This window comes from Gracilinanus agilis, chromosome 3 (assembly GCF_016433145.1).
Source record: "Gracilinanus agilis isolate LMUSP501 chromosome 3, AgileGrace, whole genome shotgun sequence".
In the NCBI taxonomy this organism is placed as follows: domain Eukaryota; kingdom Metazoa; phylum Chordata; class Mammalia; order Didelphimorphia; family Didelphidae; genus Gracilinanus; species Gracilinanus agilis.
In genome coordinates, this window is record NC_058132.1 from 90,430,903 (window position 1) to 90,449,818 (window position 18,916).

At 36.7% G+C, this 18,916-nt stretch overlaps 1 protein-coding gene across 1 annotated transcript; it reads left to right on the forward strand.

The window, feature by feature from the left end:
* The first annotated feature begins 3,200 nt into the window (after positions 1-3,200).
* LOC123238753 (olfactory receptor 51G2-like) lies at positions 3,201-4,166 on the forward strand. Its single transcript, XM_044665958.1, has one exon. It carries the CDS (start codon positions 3,201-3,203, stop codon positions 4,164-4,166), a length of 966 nt encoding a protein of 321 aa, XP_044521893.1.
* The last annotated feature ends 14,750 nt before the right edge of the window (positions 4,167-18,916 follow it).

Genomic DNA, 18,916 nt, shown 5'->3' on the forward strand with positions numbered 1-18,916 from the left:
CCTTTCTATCTCCCCCATCTTCCCTTCCACTTGAAGCTCTATGCATTTGACCTATGTCTTCATTCATGGCTCCTCTTTTTGAAAGAAAGAAAAGGGTAAGGAGAAGAGCTGGATAACCTCCCCATATACTTTGTCACTCACTGTAATCACTAATATCAACTCCCATCTACCTCACTTGCTAATGATTATTCTGGAAAAGTTTGGGTTGGAGAAATGTTTGAAACTGTGGGGCTAGGGAAAAATTTGAATCATACAAAAGTTTGGATTCCAAGGCCGAATCTGAATCAGGATTAAGACTTGTATATATTTGAATCCACTTCTAAATTCAGAATTTGTGATTGGGAAAAAAAGAAATGAAATGATAAAATCTCCCTTCTCTGGGGAAGAGTCTTGACTTAAACTATAATGGGGCAAAGTCCTAGGTTTAAATCTGGGGGGAAATCATTATACACACTTGGAGAGCTATTGATAAGAAAAAGGGGAGGGATAACATGGATTGATGGGGAAAAGAGAATAGCGTATTTGCAAGGAATTGCCTGGTCAAAGGCAAAAATGTAAGAATGAAAATATATGAAAGCTAGGGTCCAGAAAGTTATGGATGTAAAGTCCCTGTTGATAGAACTGTGTCATTTTAATTCTCTATATCCTAATAACTACACAAATGTATAATAGGGCATATCTGTTAAATGTTGTAAAAGAGGCAAAAGGGAAGGCTGGAGAAGCAGAAAAGGAACAAAATATTGTAGGACTTAAAATACCATTGGGGATAACTGAAGGTTTCTGCGATAATATCAGATAATATAATATCTATAAGATTAACCTGGGAGCATTTGCAGGATGGGCAGCATGAGGCGAACTGAAACTTTTTTGTGTGTGCCATGGGCTCCATTTATGTCATTGGTAGTGCAATGAAACATGCAGATCTTTCTCAGAGGAATGTTTTTAATGAATTGAAGGAAATGCAAATTTCATTGAGCAGTAAATGAAAATAAATATTTTTTTCTCATTCAGATTCACAGATGTTCTTGAAATCTTTCCATGAACTTCTTGGGGTTCTAGGTACCCCAACTTAAAAGCCCTTGGATTAGAAGACTGATAGTGAAGGTGACTTTTTATTGGTCCAGGAAAGAGGTAGTAAAGGCCTGAACTGGAGTAATGGTGATAGGCAAAGAGAAAGAAGAGAAAGGATGTGAAGAACAATGTAGAAATGGAATTGACAGATGGATAAAGTACATATTTCAATGACTTCATGAGTCTCTGTTCTCTGGAATATCACTGTTAAAAGGTCAGAGAAACACACGATGAGGGACGGTGGGGGAAGGATAAGAGAAAAGCAAGACAATTTAACTGAATTTCATAAACATTGCTAATGTCAACTTTATTTAGACACTGCTCTTAAAGTTGGTTGACCTCTTTCCACCTATGGTTTTTCCCCCTAATAAGATCAACTAAACACTACAAATGGAAGAAGATTGAGCTTCTTTTTGCTCCTCTTATCCTGGAGCTTCAGAGGTCCTCTTTCTGGAAGACCCAAATCAAGATGTCATTCTTGAGAAGGACCAACTTACATCCCTGAGATTAGGTCTGTTAGGTACAGCTCCATATGACTAGTAGAAGACCCTGGTTTTGGAAGGGTCTCCAGACAGTTTTGAGTTAACCCATGGTTTGTCTCCCTAATCACCTCTCACCTGAAACATTTCAATCTCCTTCTAAGTAATATTCCTGATTCAAGTCTCTTCTATTAAAACCCAGCTTCCTCTCAGCTGCTGACTAGATTTTCCCAAAATGTAAGAATTACAATCATAATATCTATCACTTATATTGAGCTTTAAGGTATGCAAGGTATTATATACATATATGTGTGCTTATATTACATAACATTATATAGTGTATCCATACCATCTTGTATATCATATCATATCATATTATTTTATAGCATATTATTTTATATATTTATTATTAGGTATTGCCACAATCCTGACAGGTAAACACTATTATTATCCTCATTTTGTAGATGATGAAATAGGCACAGAGAGGGTAAGTGATTTGGTCAAGGGTCACACAGTAAGTATCTGAGGCAATAACTGAACTTATTCGAGTCCTTTGAGACTCCAGGTTCAGCACTCTAAACTTCTTAAACATCAAAGAGAGATGACCATGTCAGTTGCCTACTCAGTAAACTCCAATAACTTTTATTACTTCCATAATCAAATATACATTTTGTTTAAAGCTATCTGCTTGGCATTTAAAGCTCTTCATAATCAGTCTGCTATCTACCTTTAAAGACATCTTATATTAATATTTATGTCTCCTCAGGTTATTGTAAGGATCAAATGAGAAAATAATTAAGTGCTTAGGACAGTGCCTGGCACATACTGAGCAGTATCTAAATGTAGCTATTTTTATTATTATCCCATTTCATACATTCTACAATGGAGCTATACAAGTCTATTTGTTTTTTCTTATATAAAACTATATCTTGTGAAATCATTTTTTCCTTGGGTTCTCTCTGAAACCTGAAATGCTTTCTCTCTCTTTGTTTCTAGCTCTTAGAATCATTGGATTTCTTCAAGACTCACTTCAAATGTCAACTTTTGCAGAAGGTCTTTCTTTATCTCAAAATTATTAAAGCCTTTCCTTCCAAGATGACCTTTCATCTACAAATATATCCTATATGTACATACTGTTGTAGAATTTGTTTCCCCCATTAGAATGTATTCTTCTTGGAGGCAGGAACTGGTTTTGCTTTTGCACGACTGTGCATTCGTGGACCCATTTTGTTTATCAATATCATAATGCATGACACATAGTATTTAATAAATATTTGTTTCCTGCCATCATCCTTATAGGATTGAGATGGGACCCAAGCCCTCAAAACTTCCTTGGATGATCTTCCAGGCACCTCTCACTGTACAATTTATTGAAAACCATTTTGGATATTTTTTAAAATTCTATACTAGAACAGTTGTTAAGGAAATTAATTCAACATAATAAGTTCAAGATGTATAATACAGGAAGGTTGTTGACCAGGGTGAGTAGGCCACTTCTTAAAACCCAAATTTTGGTATCTTGGTCCTGAGGAACATGTCTAAAGTTGCTTCTGAATTCCTGATAAAAAATTATAGACAATAATCCTGTCTTCTGTCTGAATCCGTGTATACAATAGGAGGTGGTCTCATCTTTTGAGAAACTATCTTTCAATGATGTCCCTTCCCCAATTCCATGATAACAGTTCCTTCTTCCAACCATCTGTTTTCCTGCTGATTGGCATTCCAGGTTTGGAAGCTATGCACAGATGGATCTCGATCCCCTTTTCCTCTATGTATACTCTGGCTCTCACAGGCAACTGCCTGATCCTGCTAGCTGTGAAAAGAACTCCCAGCCTGCACCAGCCCATGTATTACTTCCTGTCCATGTTGTCCCTCACTGACTTGGGACTCACTTTGTGCACACTTCCCACCACCCTGGCTGTGCTCTGGTTTGACTATCGCCGCATAGCCTTTGATGCCTGCTTGACCCAGATGTTTTTCCTCCATTCTTTCTCTGTTGTGGAATCCTCAGTGCTGCTAGCCATGTCCTTTGACCGTTTTGTGGCCATCTCCAACCCGCTGCGCTATGCCTCTGTCCTTACCAACAGTGTCATTGGCAGGATCGGAATGGCTATTGTGACCCGTGCCACTGTTTCTCTCTTCCCTGTGCCTTTCCTGCTGAAGCGGCTGAACTTCTGCCCTGGAAAAGTCTATCTTTCCCACTCATTTTGCTTTCATGCCGACATGATGAAGAGGGCCTGTGCTGATATCACTGTCAACATCCTATATGGGCTCTATGTAGTGCTGTCCACTGCATTTGTGGATTCCTTACTAATTGCCATCTCCTATGGACTCATCCTTCACACAGTAATGGGATTAGCATCTCCTCAAGAACGGATCCGGGCTCTCAACACGTGTGTCTCCCATATTCTAGCTGTTCTAGTCTTTTATATCCCTGGTGTGGGAGTGTCCATTATCCACCGCTTTGGTAGACATGCACCCCCAATTGTGCATGCTGTTGTTGCCTATGTCTATTTGATTGTGCCCCCTGTGCTCAATCCTATCATCTACAGTGTCAAATCCAAGCACATTCGAGAGGCACTGATCAAGATGTTAAAGAAGAAGGATCAGAGTTGATTTTCCCTGAGAATAGTCACAATATTCCAGGGACCTACTGTTGGGGGAGAAGGATATGAAGTGTCAGCACGATGTATAGAGTAACTCTTTTGTACAACCTTCAAGAGCCTTGAAGAGAGAACAATGGAAGAAGGAGAGAAGGGGTCACAAATCTGAGAACTGAGTCATAATCCCTATCCTGAAGGAATGTCCCCCTCCAGTTGGTTGGAATAGATGATCATTCAGTCTTTTCTAACTCTAAATCTATGATGCTATGATCTCACTGTTATAGAGGAGTCAAATAAATGATTCAAGTGATTCAACATTGAATAATGTGGCTCCATTATTATGAGGAATAGATAAACTATGGTTCATTGGGTAGAACTACGGATTCAAAGGAGAAGATCTAGCCTGAGGTCTTGAATTTGCCACTTTCTTTTTTAGCTTTATGACTTTAGATAGGCCACCAAATCTCCTTTAGCCCCAGTTTTGACATCAGTAGTACTGAGTTAATAATACACATAGTCAAAATAGATCATACCAGTCTTGTCCTCTACCTCATTCACCTAAAAAATATTCCAGTTTGTCATATTTTCTCTACTTTTCTCACAAGGTTTTTATTGGTATCAAATAAGGTAGTGTATATGATGTGCTTTAGATCAATATAGAGTTTATAAATATATGCTAATATAATTGATTTTATTAACTAAATGATCAACATAGGGCTTACTATCAATTAAGGAAAGTTGTCTCAATCTAATCATTCTGCTCAATCTGACACTTCTGCCCTTTCACCTGATTCCCATTAAAAAATCCATCCCTTTGAATCTTGTGTGATGGGAATCTCTCAGTGCTCAATCAAGTCTGGGTCTGATATGGGACTTCTGAAATCTGTATGTGTTAAGTATTTGTATTTATATCAGTGTAACTAGTTTAGATTGTAGTCCCATAGGATACCTAACAAGGTATATATTCAGAACAACATCTCATCTTTTTAAATACTTAACATTTCATGTGACAAATGAGACATTAATATAAATGAAGGAAGTAGTTATAGCAATGACAATTTAAGCAGTCTGGTACTTTCAAAAAGAGTGGACATAGAATTAGAGGGCAAGGTCTCAAGTTTTTGATCACCACTTCAGGGCAATCTTGAGCAACCTATTTAGTAACTATGAATTTTGATTATATCATATGTAAGAGGGATTTATGTCAGCTGCATAGAGTTACTGGGAAGATCACATGAGCATGAAAGTGAGAAGACTTTAATTTCCAAATCCTATGATATTGTAAAGATATAATTGTGATAAACAGTGGTATAGAAGAGAGTAATGATTTTGATTTGTTGACTAATTTTTACTTGACCTTGTTTATTTCCAGGCCTGTATTTCAATACAGGCAACATTACAACTCATTATTTGGATAACATTTATTATAACTCATTTTGTCACATATTGTTTAATTACATTTTTATTACTTAGAAAACTGTTAAAGATTTCAGTGTTGATAAAATAAACCCTGTTTATTTATTTGAACTCTGTTTATAAAGGCTTATATTTTTTCCTACTTTTACATACTCCCATACTCACCAGTTCAAATGACTAAAGAGTTTTTTAATTGTGTATCCCTTAAAAATTTTAATATGCTTGATAATTTTGGTATTTAATGCATTCATTATAATATAATTATGAGTAGTCCATTCAGTAGATCAAATTATACCTCAGCATCTCAAAAATCTCTCAATATGCTGGCAGTGTTACAATGCAATATTTTAACATCTGGTGCTTACCATGAAATAACTGGACTATGTAGCTATTATCCCTCATTTTCATTATGTGATTGACTGCTTCTGATCATATATTTACCATTGTTTTATGGTGTAATGCAGGGTTTGCAGCAAAAGCTTTTTGCTTTTGCAAATTCAATTATAACAGCCCTGGCAATTAGAAGTTTTAGAATGTTTACAAAAAACAGTTGGAGCCTGAGACTATAAATAGTCCTGAAGTTCCAACTGAGAGGCTTTTGTTGTTTGGGTCTTGGCTCTTGCTTTTTGGCTTCTGCTTTGGCCTGTGCTTATTGTCTTTGGGACATTTGGACCTAGTCTGATTTCTCTGGACCTCTCCCTGATCTCTCCATTTACATCCCTACTATTTCCCTGAATTTCCCCATTGGGCCCTGGGAGGAAGGGTGGTTTTGGTGGTTGGACACTGTGGGTTTAGCTTCTGTGGGCAAATAGGACATCCTAAATCAAGCCACCCCCTATTTAGTGATCTGATAAATATTTTACTTCAGGGCAGTGAAACTTTCCTGACTGGGAGAGCAGGCCACTCTCAGTCTGACTCCCTTCTCTGTGACCCTTCCCGCAACACCAGCTTTCTCCCTAGCAGCAGTTGCAAAATCCTGAAACCCTCTCTCCCTCAACTCGTCCCTGCCATCATTAAATCCCCTTTGTTACCTATACAAAAGCCTCTGTTGAATTATTGTATTGAATATTAAGGCAAAGGGTGAAGTGGGAAGAAATTACTTTCCTTTTATTTCTTGAGGAAAACCTAGGCATCCATCTTGGACAGGAAGTACCCAGACATTCAATTTCACTGGCAGGGAGGAGCCTTCTTTGACTCCTCCCTCAAAGGACTTTAGAAATTAACAAGAGAAACCCTTTCCCTGCCTGAAGAACTCAGCCTTATTTCCTCCCATTACCCTCTGTCTCTAACCTCACTGACTAGCCTGTTTGACCAGCCCTTCCTATATACTCCCATTCATTCCCTTACCTTCCTATATACAACCCATTCATCCCTTCATTACTTGCCTAACCCCTTTACTCCTCCCTATACAAGATTGCCTATTCATTCCCTTAACTCAGCCATCGCCCTTTATCCCTTTTATCCCTCCTCTTATCAACATTTTGCCTTACTTCTTTATAACAATGGTAATTTGAGGGTACATGTAGATGCAGAAAACCTTTGACAAAGTATAACATTTATTTTTTGCTTTAAAAAAGCCTATGAAACCTAAGCATAAAATAATCTATTTCTTAATTTTTAAAAAGCTATCAAAACCACAATCTATCATTATATGCAATGGAAAACATTGGAGGCTTTATCTAAATATAGATGATTTAAAAAGAATGCTCCCTTTTCTGCAGTGTTTTTTTTATTATGCAAGGAAAATACTTGAGAAAATAAATAGCTTCAGTCAAGTAGGACACAAAAACTCAGTAAAATTAATTGGATTATTATATAGCATTGAAAAAACCTTACACTACCCATGTGTACCTTAGTGTTACTAAACCACAGGTTTCAATAAGTAAGAATGATTATTTATTGCCCCAAATTTTATCATGTCTAGTAACATTTTCTGAGTTCTTTTAGGTGGACACCTTTATTACAACAAGAATGACCAGGATATATAGTGGTGGTCTTTAAGTTTACAGGTTTTTGCTTGCTTTTAAAAACAAAATCACAATGACAGTCCTACCTAAATTAATTTACTTATTCAGTGCCATACCAATCAAACTACCAAAAGAACTACTATCAAACTAGAAAAAATAATAATGAAATTCATATGGAAGAACAAAAGGTCAAAAATATCAAGGGAACTGATAAAAAAGACAATGTGATGGATGGTGACCTAGCAGTACCAGATCTTAACCTGTACTATAAAGTAGTAAGCATCAAAACATTCTGATTCAGGTTAAGAAATAGAAAGGTAGATCAAATGGGATAGACTAGGGGTAAATGACCTCAGCAACCTAATGTTTGACAAATCCAAAGATCCCAGCTTTTGGGATAAGAACTCACTACTCAACAAAAACTTGTGGGATAATTGGAAAAAAGAATGACAAAAATTAGGTTTAGATCAATATCTCACACCCTATACCAAGATAAGGTAAAGATGGACTTATGATTTAAACATAAAGAGTGATATTATAAGTAAATTAGGTAAATGTACACTAGTTGACCTGTCAGATCTATAGAGAAGGGAAGAATTTAAGACCAACCTAGAGATAGAGAATATTATAAGATATAAAATGAATAATTTTGATTATATTAAATTAAAAAGATTTTGTACAAACAAAACCAATGTGACCAAGATTAGAATGGAAGCAACAAACTGGGGGGGGGGGCAATTATAACAAATTTCTTGATAAAGTCTCATTTCTCAAATATATAAAGAACGGAATCAAATTTATAAGAATACAAGTCATTCCCCAATTGATAAATGGCCAAAGGTTATGAATAGGCAGTTTTCAGATGAAGAAATCAAAGCTATCAATAATCACATTTAAAAAGTTCTAAATCCCTCTTGATCAAAGAAATGCAAATTAAAACAATTCTGAGGCACCACCTTATACCTAGCAGACTGGTCAATATGACAGTAAAGGAAAATAATAAATGTTGGAGGGGATGCGGCAAAATTGGGACACTAATGTATTGCTGGTGGAGTAGTGAATTGATCCAACCATTCATAAAGGCAATTTGGAATTATGCCCAAAGGGCTTTAAAAGAATGCATAGCTTTTGATCCAGCAATAGCACTACTAGGTCTGTATCCCAAAAAGATTTTTTTTAAGTGGGAGAGGGCCTATGTGTACCAAAAATATTTATAGCTGCATTTTTTGTGGTGGCAAAGAGTTGAAAACTAAATGGATGTCCATCAATTGGGGAATGGCTGAACAAATTGTGGTATATGGTGATGGAATACTATTGTGCTGTAAAGAATGATGAATTCAGAAAGAACTGGAAAGACCTACTTGAAATGATGCAGAGTAAAATAAGCAAAATTAGGAAATCATTATACACAGTAACAAATATTGTGGGACAATCAAATATGATAGACTTTGCTACTAACAGCAATACAAAGATCCAGGACAATCTGGGACTTATGAAAAAGAATGCTATCTACCTCCAGAGAAAAAACTGTTGGAGTAGAAATGCATATGAAAATATATGATTTGTCAATTGTTTATTTGGATATGTGATTTGGGGTTTTGGTTTCATAAGATTATTCTCTTATAAAAATGAATAATATGGAAATAGGTTTTGAATGATAATATATGTATAACCCAGTGAAACTGCTTGCCAGCTCCAGGAGTGGGGAGAGAAGAGGGGAGGAAGACAACACAAATCATGTAACTTTGGCAGACGTGTAAATAGTTACTAGTATAAAATAAAGATGGCATTAAAAAATGAATAAAAACAGAATCACAGAATTTCTATCTCAGTTTTAGAGTTAGAAGGGACTTTAGATATAATCTAATCCAACTCACACCTAAGCAAGAATCTTCCCCACAATGTTCCCATCAAGTAGTTATCTAGCATTTGCTTGATGAGCTTCAATGGAGGAACCTACTTTCTCTCAAAACACCATATTCCACTTTTCGCTAGCTTTAATTGCTAGCAAATGTTTATTCATATCAAGGAGAGTTTCTCTGCAACTTTCTGGTTCTTCACTCTAGGGCCAAGAAGAATAAATCTAAACCATCTTCTTCATAAGTCATCCAATTACTTTAAATTATCTGCTATTATTATGTTTGCCCGAAGTCATCTCTGAACATCAGGTAGTCATCAGTCCTTTCCATACAAATCTCCTTCATACTTCTGGCTATTTCTGGATTTTCTCCTACCAATTTCTTTTGAGTGTAATGAATAAGTGGGTCAACAGGGGCCTTGAGCTGGTATCAGGCTAGCAGGAGGATAGTGCTGGTTGTTAGGATGGAGTGAGCAACCTCAGTTGGGCTTGAAACTTGTTATGAAAGTACAAGCATCCAAACCCTGAGAACTGAGTGCCCAGTGAAACCTCACTGCCACCCACAAGGCTCCTTCAAGATGTCAGGCAGCCAGCCCCACCCTGCTGTGGAAACAGCCTCCTATTGCTTAATGGCAAACTGGCAAGAAGTGGATGTATAGCTTCCTGCCCCTCAGCAATGGAGCTTGTGCCAGCCCTAACAGCTCAGAATCCTTGCCTGTTGCCTGTCCTCCTAGCCTTAGCTGGTAGGGAAATAACCATAGGATGCACTGGTTAAGGCTATGGGGCTTATTGGTAACAAGGCAATGGTAAGAGGGTTAGGAAATGCTAAAATCTGTCCTTGAGGTTTATCTGGCTAAAGCTGGTAGAGTTCATGGAAAGTCTAGGCTGACCGAGGGCAGCCCTCTGCCAGAGTGAAGCAGTCTCTGGTTAGGAAATTGAGGTGATCTATTAGCTAATCTTGTAGATGATGATAATTAATATTGAGGGACTTTAGAAGATTTGGTCCTAATATCCTAGTTCCCACGTTCTCACTCCCACCACTCTCTTCCAATCCCACCACCCTTTTCTCCCACCTCCCAGGCCCAGGGGAAGGGTAGATGAGTGGTCAGGACAAAGTCAGGTCAGGGAAGAACCCAGCTCTGGGTTTCCAGGGCTTTTTATACTCTCAGCTCAATTGCCAGTTGGTAAATGTCCAGGGCTCATGCCCTCTTCAACATTCCATCCAGGACAAGTGACAGGTTTGCCCTAAGCCAACATGGCAGTGCTAAAATCCTATATTACATGAGTCACATCATCAACCTTCAGAACCAAAGAAATTACTTTATAATCATAAAATCTAATTCTTCATAATTAGCTGTTCAGTTGTTCTCTCTCTTTCTTTCTCTGTGTTGTAAGATTCTTTTCAGTCTATTCATATACATTTTTCCCTTTCTTTTCTCTTTGCAATTCTTCCCCTTCTTAAAAAGACTTGAAAAGTACCATGGCATAGAAGATAAATGACTGAATTTCACATCAGGAGGCCTTATTAAAGTATTTGGTGCAGTCATTGACTAATAATTTAAATTCGTAGGAACTGAGTTTATTTGTTTGTTTGTTTTTTGAATTTTTAAACCCTTAACTTCTGTGTATTGGCTCATAGGTGGAAGAGTGGTAAGAGTGGGCAATGGGGGTCAAGTGACTTGCCCAGTGGAATTAAGTTTATATCCATATAAAATGTAGATAATGATACCAGTACTCCAATCTTCACAGTGCTATTGTGAGGAAAAGGTTTTGCAAACTTTTGCTATGTAAATCTGATTTGTTATTGTTTCCAGAGCCATTTCATTCTCCTGAAAACATGGAAGCTAGAAAAGTATTCTTCCAATCTGTTTACCTTCTCCTCTAACAGAGAAGATACTGAGTTAATACATAGTTATTACTTAAACTAGCAGCAACACAAACATGAGATTCTCTACATTTCACTGCAAAATTCTACTTATTGTTCATGCTTGCTTCTGTATTCTCTTATCAACGTGGAGACTGAGGAGCAGAGCAATTTTTGCCAGCAGGAAAGAGGTTCTGAAGGATGGTGGAATGCCATCCACAAAAAAGGAATCCTGAGAACCTTTGAACTCTGAGGGAAGGAAAAAGATCTGAGTGCAGATGCATACTAGTAGGGAACCAATAACAACTGAAAAGCTATCCCTAACTGAACATAATCACATTCAGTTGGAACTTTAGTAGAATCATTGTCTCACTTAAAGAGGAATCTACAGGGATAGAATTTCACTTTTTCTTTGACTTGACCTGCCTTACTATGCCTGGGAACTGGTGAATTTATCCATTTTCTTTACTTCTCCCTCCTCACCTGCCTCATAGTCACCTGGCACACCTTAGGAGTCTTCTGTTCTCCTTGATCCTAGTTTGTTTTCTATATGTACTTTTTTAGTATTTTTTCTCCAGATAAACTAATTTTTATTTCATTCCAAGCAAGTTTTTGATATAAAAGAGTCTATCACCTGGGGAAAGGAAGAGAAAAACAACTGAGAAGCTGTGAGGCTAATAGCCCTACACTTAACCATGAGCTTATATTAAGCTCTATGATGACATAAAAAAGGGCTTCATTGGATTGATATGATTTTTCCTGTTAGTAGGTCTTATGGTGATATGTCTGTTTCCTTTGGCTGTTCTTCTTACAGGTTGCTTATGCTCTGGAGTACCAAATAAGACCTTTCCTATATCTATCAGATCTTTTCTCATGATCTCATAAACAGCAATGTTCAGCTGCCCTTTACTGACTTAGAGAATTTTTCCTAAAGCCTCATGCAAATGTAAAGTGTAACTCAAACTCTTTCCATGCATTGCCTTTCATATCTTCCTAGGAAAGGTTAAGAATGTGGCTGGGCAAGTAGAAGAGACACTGACCTTGTTCCTCTTGAATTAATATTACTTCTATTCCTTTACCAACCCATTCATCAACATGGAAGAAACTGAAAGGTTCGGAATTGGAAAAGAGTCCTTCTAAATTTTTTTTTAATTTTGATGAACAGAAATCTATTTTATTTCTTTCTATCTCCCACTAAGGAAGGGAAGAATCTTGTAACAAATATTCCCAGACAAATTTCCAATTGGTCATGCCCCAAAAGAAAAGTTATATGACAATCTGGCTCATAATCTATGATATGATTGTAATGATTTGGCATATGTGTTGGGAATAGGGAACTAACTTAGGGAGTTTATGCTGGAGCTCACTTTGGAATTTTTATGAATTTTCAGGGCATGTAAGTCAATGAGTAAGTAAGTATACTTTGAGAGGAAGAAATAATCTTCTTATTAGTCACTGTACATCGAGTTGGTGACTATATGGAACTTTAAAATGGAGTGACTCAAACCCAGTTGCCCTCTTCTTTTCCTGCTTGAAGAAAATGGCAAGAGTATTATAGCCTTCCCAATGAGGGGCATGGGGTAGCATGGTACTTTTTACTACTGTTGAAATAATACTGGTTATGATCCACATATCAACTAGAACTTAGATTCAGCTAGATGCTATTACTTTTCATTAACATATATGATTGAAAAGTGATCCTGAGATAAGTGTGCCCAGCCTTGAAGATAGTTTTGCTTATATGAGTTGTGAATCAGCAAGGTCTCAAATAAAAGCACAAGTTCTAGACTCGGCTTGTTTTGCAAATATATAGAGTCAAAGTAAGTTATTTGAATAGAAGAGGGCCAAGACAAAAAAATGCTTCTTTAGCAGTCCTAGTAAATGATTTATGTTTTAATGGCTTTAAGTTTTCCACCAATATACAATAATAAGTAATAAAGTACAGAATCCTCTTTTGTTTCTTCATCAATGAGCACTAGTAAAATCCTTTTGTGCTAAACATATCTTTGTGTAAATGAAATAAGTAGCTGTCCCATATCTGATTTAAATTATACTTTGAGAATATTTCTACTTCATCATTTGGTGGACCCAAGATATTAACCAAAAGCTAGTCTTTAAGTAAATTTCCTCCACATTTCTGGGAATATGATACAATTAGACAAAGAGTAAGAAAAAAAAGAATCTGATTTCCTCTCCTAGATAAATAGGTTCCCTTAAGATTGAATGTAGGGGACTTCCTGGTTAAGATGGTGGCAGAGTAAAAAGCAGCTGCTTAACCTCTCCTAACTGAAACATATAGGACTCTTCAAGAAGACATAAAAACAAATCCAGAGGAACGAAGGGACCCCACAACAGGGCGCAGAATTGGAGGTACATGGAATCGGGGCATTTCCATGCTATAAAGAGGTGAAACAGCTCGCACTAAAACACGAGCTGAACAATCCCCTCCCCCACCCCACCGCACCTACAGTGCCAAAGCCAGCACACAAAAGTTAGAGCAAGTTTGAGGCACACATTAAGTCCTTGGCAGCGACCTGGGGTCACCAGAGCCTGCTCCTGAGAGCAGCAAGACTTAAGACCCCAAGAGGCTAAAGAACTCACGGACTTTGAACACAGACCCTGAGTGCAGGCACAAGTGCAGGTGCAGAAGCAAACACAGACATGGATCCTGAGTGCAGGTGAGGACTCGGATCCTGAGCACAGGCACGGACCTTGAGTGGGGACCCAGTGCAGAGGGGTGCCCAACTGTGGAAGCAGCACCCTGAGACTGTTAAAGGAGCCTTGGGCAGAAGAACAAGCAAGGGGACCATCAGGAGGCTTGACCCTGAGAACAACTAGACCTGAGACCTCAGGAGCCTAAAGAGCACAGACAGATTCTGAGTGTGAGGATAAACCTGAGAGGGCACAGGGCTAACAATGGCAAGCCAGAGACAAGAACCCCAAAAGAGAAAGATCATCAAGAAGAAATCTATAACACTCAACAACTTTTACACAGATAAAATCCAGACAACAGAGCAAACAGCAGAGGAGAACAAACAAGTAATCATATCCAAATTTTCCCAAAAGAATGAAAACTGGCCAAAAGCTATTGAAGAGTTCAAATCTGAAATGATGAGAAAGATGGAAGAGATTTGGTGAGAGAAGTGGGAAATAGCTCAAAAGGAAATTAACAGGTTAGAAGACAGAAACTCCCAATTGTAGAAAGATGCCCAAAAATCAAACAAAATGGTAAACAAATTAGAAACCAAAATCTGGCAAGAAAATAACAGTTTGAAAGGCAGAATTTCACAATTGGAAAGTGAGGCAAGTAAATTGAAGACCAGAAATGACCAGATTGAAAAGGAAAACCAAAAGATTATAGCCGAAAACAAGTCCCTAAAGGCTAGAATTGAGCAATTAGAAGCTAATGATCTCTCAAGACAGCAAGAACAAATAAAACAAAGTCAAAAGACTGATAAAATGAAAGGAAACATGAAATATCTCAATGAGAAAGTGACAGACCAAGAAAACAGGTCTAGAAGAGACAATCTAAGAATCACTGGTCTTCCTGAAAAAGCAGAAATTAATAGAAATTTGGACTCCATACTAAAAGAAATTATTCAGCAAAATTGCCCTGAAGTTCTACAACAAGAGGGCAAATAGACATTGAAAAGATCCATAGATCACCCTCTACACTAGATCCAGAAAAGACAACCCCCAGGAATATAATAGCCAAATTCAAGAGCTTCGAAGTAAAAAAATTTACAAGAAGCCATAAAGAGACAATTCAGATTTCAAGGAGCACAAATCAGGATCACACAGGATCTTGCAGCCTCCATGCTAAAAGACCGCAAGGCTTAGAATATGATATTCAGAAAGGCAAGAGAACTGGGTCTACAACCAAGGATTACCTACCCATCAAAACTAACTATATACTTTTAGGGGAAAATTTGGGCATTCAACAAAATAGAAGATTTCCAAGTATTTGCACAGAAAAGACCAGGACTAAATGGAAAGTTTGATATCTAACCACAAAAATCAAGAGAAACATGAAAAGGTAAATAAGAAACAGAGGGGAAAGAAAGAAAACTCGTATTTTTAAAATTTGCCTCTTTAAGGGCTTCAATATGATCTAATTATTTGTATTCCTATGTGGAGAAATGTTATGTATAATTCTCTGTAAGGAACTCTATTCACTATTATAGTATTCACTATTATAGTAATTAGAAGAATTTTTCATAGGGAGAGGTTGGAATACTAAATGGTCTAAGATGATATGGGGGTGGGAAAGAAGGGGGTGAATAGTAGAGGACACCAAGAGAAACTTGAATGAATAAGAAAAATAAGATATTCTATTACACACAAAGAGGGCATGGGAAGGGGAAGGGATGAATACTATTATGAGAAGGAGAGGAAGAGAGCATTAAGAGGTAATATTTAAACCTTACTCTCAGTGTAATTAACCCTGAGAGGGAAGACTAGCTTTATCCATTGGGATATAAAACTCTATCTAAACCTACTGAGAAAGTCAGAAGGGATAAACCAAAGGGAGCAAGGGAGTGGGGGAGGGAGGTCAAAAAAGGGAGGGGAGAAGAAAAGGGAGGGAATTGATTAGGCCTTAAAAATAAAAAGAGGGGAATAATAAGGGAGGGGGTAGAAAGGGAAGTAAATCAAGGGAGGGGACAAGGGTTACTGGCATAAAGCAAATCACTGGTTTAAAAGGAAATGGTGTAGGAAGAAGGGGTAGAACTAGGAGAGGATACCAAAATGTTGGCAAATACACAACTAATATTTATAACTCTGAATGTGAATGGGATGAACTCGCTCAAAAAACAGAAGCAAATAGCAGAGTGGATTAGAAACCAAAAATCCTACCACATGTTGTCTACAAGAAACACATATGAGGAGAGTGGACATATATAGGGTTAAGGTAAAGGGCTTAAGCAAAATCCTTTGGGCCTCAAATGAGAAAAAGAAGGAAGGAGTGGCAATTATGATTTCTGACAAAACCAAAGTCAAAATAGATATGATTTAAAAAGACAGGGAAGGTCATTACATCCTGATTAAAGGCAGTATAGACAATGAGGAAATAAAATTGCTCAATATGTATGCACCAAATGGCATAGCAACAAGATTTATAAAGGAGAAACTGGCAGATCTCAAGAAGGAAATAGATAATAAAACCATACTAGTGGGAGAGCTAAATATTCCTCTTTCAGATCTAGATAAATCAAACCAAAAAATAAATAAGAAAGAACTCAGAGAGATGAATGAAGTCCTAGAGAAATTAGATTTAATAGATATGTGGAGAAAAATAAATAGGGGCAAAAAGGAATACAACTTCTTTTCAGCTGCACATGGCACATTCACAAAGATTGACCATATAATAGGGCATAGAAACATTGCAAACAAATGCAAAAGAGCAGAAATAATAAATGTAACCTTCTCAGATCATAATGCAATAAAAATAATAATTAGTAAAGGCACCTGGACAGGAAAATCAAAAACTAATTGGAAATTAAATAATATGATTCTCCAAAATCAGCTAGTCAAAGAAGAAATCATAGAAACAATCAACAATTTCATTGAAGAGAATGACAATGATAAGACATCCTACCAAACTCTTTGGGATGCAGCTAAGTCAGTACTCAGGGGAAATTTATATCCTTGAGTGCATATATTAACAAATTAAGGGGAGCAGAGATTAATGAATTGGGCATGCAACTTAAAAAATTAGAAAGAGAACAAATTAAAATCCCCAGATGAAAACTAAATTAGAAATACTAAAAATCAAGGGAGAAATTAATAAACTCGAAAGTAAAAGAACTATTGAATTAATAAATAAGACTAGAAGCTGGTATTTTGAAAAAACAGATAAAATAGACAAAGTACTGGTCAATCTAATAAAAAAATGAAAGAAGAAAACTAAATTGACAGTATCAAAGATGAAAAGGGAGACCTCACCTCTAATGAAGAGGAAATTAAGGCAATCATTAAAAACTATTTTGCCCAATTATATTGCAATAAATATAGTAATCTAGGAGATATGGATGAATATTTACAAAAATACAAATTGCCTAGATTAACAGCAGAAGAAGTATAATACCTAAATAATCCCATATCAGAAAAAGAAATTGAACAAGCCATCAAAGAACTCCCTAAGAAAAAATCGCCAGGGCCTGATACATTCACAAGTGAATTCTATCAGACATTCAAAGAGCAATTAATCCCAATACTATACAAATTATTTGATATAATAAGCAAAGAAGGAGTCCTACCAAATTCCTTTTATGACACAAATATGGTACTGATTCCAAAGCCAGGGAGATCAAAAACAGAGAAAGAAAACTACAGACCAATCTCCCTAATGAACATAGATGCAAAAATCTTAAATAGAATACTAGGAAAGAGACTCCTGCAAGTGATCAAGAGGATCATCCACCATGAACAGGGGGGATTTATACCAGGAATGCAAGGATGGTTCAACATTAGCAAAACCATCCACATAATTAACCATATCAACAATCTAACAAACAAAAATCACATGAATAATTATACATGCTGAAAAAGCCTTTGACAAAATACAGCACCGATTCCTATTGAAAACCCTGGAAAGTATAGGAATAGAAGGACCTTTCCTAAAAATAATATACAGTATATACCTAAAAACCATCAACAAGCATCATATGCAATGGGGATAAATTAGAAGCCTTTCCAATAAGATCAGGAGTGAAACAAGGATGCCCATTATCACCTCTATTATTTAACACTGTACTAGAAACACTAGCAGAAGCAATTAGAGAAGAAAAAGAAATTGAAGCATCAAAATAGGCAATGAGGAGACTAAGCTATCACTCTTTACAGATGATATGATGGTCTACTTAAAAAATCCTAGAGAATCAACTAAGAAGCTTGTAGAAATAATCAACAACTTTAGCAAAGTTGCAGGATACGAAATAAATGCACATAAATCATCAGCATTTCTATATATTTCCAAAACATCACAGCAGCAAGAGGTAGAAAGAGAAACACCATTTAAAATCACCCAAGACAATATAAAATACTTGGGAATCTATCTACCAAAACAAACACATGAATTATACGAAAACAACTACAAAACACTTTCCAAACAATTAAAACTAGATCTAAACAATTTGAAAAACATTGATTGCTCATGGGTAAGATGAGCTAACATAATAAAAATGACCATTCTACCCAAATTAATTTACCTATTTAGTGCCATACCTATCAAGCTACCAAAAAACTTTTTTACTGAATTAGGAAAAGCTATAACAAAGTTCATTTGGAATAACAAAAGATCAAGAATATCAAGGGAAATAATGAAAAAAATGTGAAGGAAGGGGGCCTAGCAGTACCAGATATTAAACTATACTATAAAGCAGCAGTCATCAAAACGGTATGATACTGGCTAAGAGACAGAAGGGAGGATCAGTGGAATAAACTTGGGGTAAGTGACATCAGCAAGACAGTGTATGATAAGTCCAAAGAGCCCAACTTTTGGGACATGAATCCACTATTTGACAAAAACTGCTGGGAAATTTGGAAAACAATATGGAAGAGATTAGGTTTAGATCAACATCTCACACCCTACACCAAGATAAATTCAGAATGGATGAATGACTTGAATATAAAGGAATATAAAGAGGGAAACTATAAAT